This window comes from Vespa velutina, chromosome 11 (genome assembly GCF_912470025.1).
Source record: "Vespa velutina chromosome 11, iVesVel2.1, whole genome shotgun sequence".
Taxonomy (NCBI): Eukaryota; Metazoa; Arthropoda; class Insecta; order Hymenoptera; family Vespidae; genus Vespa; species Vespa velutina.
Genome location: NC_062198.1, coordinates 6,190,761 through 6,195,760, shown reverse-complemented (window position 1 = coordinate 6,195,760; position 5,000 = coordinate 6,190,761). Strand labels below are relative to the sequence as shown.

At 27.0% G+C, this 5,000-nt stretch overlaps 1 protein-coding gene across 13 annotated transcripts in view; it reads left to right on the top strand.

Annotated features, from left to right (window-relative positions):
* Positions 1-5,000, top strand: part of LOC124952748 (guanine nucleotide-binding protein G(q) subunit alpha) — a 23,041-nt gene that overhangs the window by 17,640 nt on the left and 401 nt on the right. For 3 of the 13 annotated variants that reach the window (XM_047503050.1, XM_047503051.1, XM_047503047.1), the window contains 5 exons: positions 675-804; positions 984-1,137; positions 1,590-1,697; positions 3,146-3,253; positions 4,491-5,000. The exon at positions 4,491-5,000 is cut by the window's right edge and continues 401 nt beyond it. In XM_047503050.1, coding sequence (XP_047359006.1) covers positions 675-804; positions 984-1,137; positions 1,590-1,697; positions 3,146-3,253; positions 4,491-4,573 — 583 coding nt within the window. In that variant the 3' untranslated portion in view covers positions 4,574-5,000. Of the gene's footprint in view, positions 1-674; positions 805-983; positions 1,138-1,435; positions 1,507-1,589; positions 1,698-3,102; positions 3,126-3,145; positions 3,254-3,616; positions 3,949-4,490 lie in introns of those variants that run through there. The other 10 variants (XM_047503053.1, XM_047503055.1, XM_047503048.1 and 7 more) reach the window with 6 other exon arrangements.

The following is a 5,000-nucleotide window of genomic DNA, read 5'->3' as shown; positions in this document are numbered from 1 at the left end:
TTCTTTTTCTTTTCTTTATTAAATGTTCAGAGAGATCGTTGCTTCATATATATATATATATATATATATATATATATATATATATATATATATATGATGTACACACGAGTCAGCACGATTCACGTATTTGAGAATATTTTTATTTTTTTATTTTTTTAATTATTTTTTTTTTACCACTCTATGCATTATGCTAATTACCTTGTCTGGTTTGATTTTACTTCTTCTCCTATATTCTCTTTTTTTCTTTTTTTTTTTTTTTTTTTTTTTTCACCGGTCAAGTATAAGAAAAAATTGAATTAAAGAATCGTACTCTCTTTTTGCACATCGTTTAAGATGGATCTCTCGTGTGCATGCATGTAAATTTTCAATAAATTCATGTTTTTTCCTTTAATATAAAAACTATCGGCATGCCTCTTTTCTAATATCTAATGATCTCTTCGCACAGTGTTATTTGTAAATTAGTAAATTGTGTTGATATATATATGTTTCGAGTAAGATTTATAAGAATTATATACATATGTATGATTATGTCGATAATTTTTTTTTTCTTTTTTTTTCTTTTTTTTTGTCTCTCTAAATATATATATATATATGTGTACACACATAAAAATGCGGTATATATCATACTAAGTATCCAAAAGAGATATTCTAATTCGTTTAATGATATTTTGCAGGATGGTAGATGTAGGTGGACAGAGATCAGAAAGAAGAAAATGGATTCATTGTTTTGAGAACGTCACTTCCATTATATTTTTAGTAGCTTTAAGTGAATACGATCAAATTTTATTCGAATCGGAAAACGAGGTAACAAAAAAGAAAAACAAAAAAATAATAATAATAATAATAATAATAATAATAACGTTACATATAACATTTTATATAATAAAATAGATATTAAAATTAGTTTTGAATTAATTAATGAATTTAATTCAAAGTGTATTTGTAATAATTTCTATTTTCTTTTTTTTCTTTTTCTATTCTAGAATCGAATGGAAGAAAGTAAAGCGCTCTTCAAAACGATTATAACATATCCCTGGTTCCAACATTCTTCCGTTATTTTGTTCCTAAATAAAAAAGATCTACTCGAAGAGAAAATAATGTATTCTCATCTGGTGGATTATTTTCCTGAATACGATGGTAAGTTGGGTTATATATATATATATATATTTTTTTTTTTTCATCTCCTAAAATTATTAATACACATATATATATATATATATATATATATATATATATATATATATATACACATACACGATGAATGTTGTGAAATACACACCATATGTCGAAGACACAAGAATTTTTGATACTTTAATTTTATTAGAAAAGCAATATACCTATACCTCTATATGTGTATTATTATTTTTTTATTTTAATTTGAGAAGAAAAATATTTGACAAGATTTTAGTATATGTTTAGAAAAAGGTTTTTTTAGGAATGCTATACGATAGAGACAATTTGTGGGACATTTGCCAATAATAAGAAAAGTAAATTTTCTCTAATATTATATGTGTTGATTATGACGTATTACTTGGTACATAGAGAGCATACATCATTTTATTAGACAATCAATAAGTTTTATGGTATAGGCCCAAAGCAACAAGATGTACCGGCCAGGGAATTCATCTTAAAGGTCTATCTCAATACGAATCCTGATCCTGACCGCATGTGCTACTCTCACTTCACGTGTGCGACAGGTCTGTTTAAGTACAACTTGTCCTGGCCAAAAGTTGTTTTGTAGCAAAGTTTCTCGTAGCAATATTTATTTATTTATTTTTTTTTTTTTTTTTTTTTTTTTCAATTGACCCAGTAAAACGTGCAGTTATTATAAAAAGCTTTTTCCCCCTCTTTGGCACAAGAGAATCTATATATTCATATAAGGCGCACTATATTATCTATATCTCTCTTCCATATTAATAATATATACCAAAATCTCTATCTTTCTTTCTCTCTCTCTTTCTCTCTCTCTCTCTCTCTCTCTCTCACTCTCTCTCACTCTCTCTCTCTCCTCTGTGTCTTGATTTTACTTAATGACTAATATCTCATTCGTGATTTGTATTACGTAGAATTAATACAGAAATGAAATATTCTAAGCGTATACATGTATTTTTGAGCCGGAACTAGAAAAATTTTTTCATCGACTTTAAATCACTTGTCCACAGTGAACGAAGAATTTCACATTACAATACATATATACACACACACACACACACACACACACACAAACAAACATACATTCATACATATACATGGTCAGACAGATAGACAGATACCCATATATATATTTTTACAGACATCTTATATACATATATTTTTTTTTAATCTTAGTTACTTAAGACATATAAAAGTATTTATCACCTTTATGTAAGATATTTAGCTTATTACTGGTGCTTTCGAAAGGCTTCTTTGACGTATGCTGCAACTAATTAGATAAAGCTACCCTTGGAATACATATATATATATATATTGGATTTAAGCAAACTTAATTATTTTATTAAAATTCCCTTCTTCTGTAATACTATCGTATTTAATACTAGAATATTCACCATCAATACTTTTATATACCTATCATCGTTAAGAACTTCTACGCATTTTACAGGATTCCATTATATATTTGGTTAACATCAAAATAACGTTATAGCTCATCTCTTAGAGAAATATTATTTATATGACTTTCATGATTATATTTACAGCAAAAAGATCTGTGGTAAAAAAAAAAAAAAAAAAAAAAAAACTTATTGTATAAACATACAGTTCATACAGACATAATATAATCATTCATTTATTAATAAAATTTTTTCTTTCTTTCTTTCTTTCTTTTTTTCTTTCTTTCTTTTTTTTTCTTTTTTTCTTTTTTCTTTTTCATACTATATTCTCAATATTTCTTTTATACTTAACTTCAAACAAAATATACATAAACGCGGGTCTTATGAAAATTGTCTCTTATCGAAAGTACAATTGGATTAAAAATTAATATTATTACACTAATTTATTAATTCTACATCATATAATATAATGTACCACATTGAGTCACCTTGATTAATCATGAAAATTTTTTTTTTTTTTTTTTTTTTTTTTTTTTTTTGCTTTTCGAAAATGTAGAAGTATAATGTCTCAGCCTATTTGCTTGCTGTAAATTTCACAGGGCCACAAAGAGATGCCATAGCCGCTAGAGAATTTATTCTAAGGATGTTTGTCGATCTAAATCCAGATAGTGAGAAGATAATTTATTCTCACTTCACATGTGCCACAGGTAGGAAACATTAAAAGTTGTTATGGCAAAAAAAAAATATATATATATAATACATAAATATATATATATATATATATATATATATATATATATATATGTGTGTGTATAATTATGTATATTTCATTGTAATATCTCTTATATGTATGCCTCGTAATATTGCTTTTGGGAATGTGTTGTGTGCTGTAGCGTGTATCTTGCCTGCACCCTTCTATCAGAGGTGTGTAAATTTAATATTATTATTATAAGTTTTCATATTGAATTAATTTTTTTTTTTCCCTTCATGTCGATAAAGAACTAACTGAGAAAATAATGTGATTGTTATTATAATTGCATGCTGCTTTGTGATCGGGATCATATAAACAGATACGGAAAATATCAAGCTTGTGTTCTGTGCCGTTAAGGATACAATTATGCAGAGTGCTCTTAAGGAATTTAATCTCGCCTAATTACGGCCTATGGACGAATTTTTTCAATTACATTTTATTATATACATAATGCGTTATAAGTGATTGTTTTTCTTTTTTTTTCTTTGTCTACACGTTAAAATTGCTTCTACTACTTACTTATCAAATATGTTTCCAGATTTTTTTACATTATGTTTATCTATTCATGCGAACTCATTAATATATATTATAGAGTCAAATAATAGGATCTTGTTTATTTGTTTAAATATGCAATAAGAATGCCAATCTCCATTTTCTTTTTTTTCATTATATATTATTACAATGTTCCCTCCTTTATAACATTATGTAATCTCTCAAAATGTTATTACTTGCATGTATACAAACACTATATATATTTCTCATCGTTTGTAACATTTCCAAAACACTTTCTCTTCTTTGATTACTTTCATTGTTATAAAAAATTAAATAAAGCAATGAACTTTTGACAATTTATGCATGCGAGCGGACGCATTTTGAAAAGAAAAGAGAAAAAAAAAAAAAAAAAAAAAAAGAACATGCGATATTATTATTAATTATATGATACGTGGGCTTTTTATTCTAACGAAGAAATATTCTGGGTTGCATGTATGCTCTAACTGCATTTTCTTTTCGTGGTAAGTGTTCTCTAAATTTCTTTATGCTTAAAAATTATACGTGTCCGTTGGTTTATTATTTTTCTATGCAAATAAAACATAGTTTGCAAGGCAAAAAAATAAAGAACAAAAAGAAGTGCATTGTTGAATATTGCAATTTTAATTGATAATGTATAATAATCGTAATTTCTTTTTTGACAGATACGGAGAACATCAGATTTGTATTTGCAGCAGTGAAGGATACTATCTTGCAGTCTAATCTAAAGGAATATAATCTGGTCTAGATGAGAAGATATCGAATAATTTACTTTAACATCTTAACCAAAGTATATTGCGGTATAGAGACATTGTTAAACGACAACAGGAGCAGGGAAAAATGATATACCGAAGGGAGACAAGGAATAAACGATAACTATATATTGTGGTGCCATCGATGAAGCATCGCAGTTCCATCATAAGGAGTACCAACTTTAGCTAATAAAAATATGTAATACGATGGAACTACCAGCGAGACAAACAAAGACGGACCTAAATCTGAGCGTTATACGTTCTTTCCTAATACCTTTTCACTATTAATACCAACAAACTGATTTAGTTTCGTACTCCATTTGTTGAATTTGTTACCTTTTTATAGCTTAGTTTAGTCGATTATGCTGCGCTAACTGCGCCCTATCATCGTCTGATTTTTATATAACGAGATAAACAAATGAA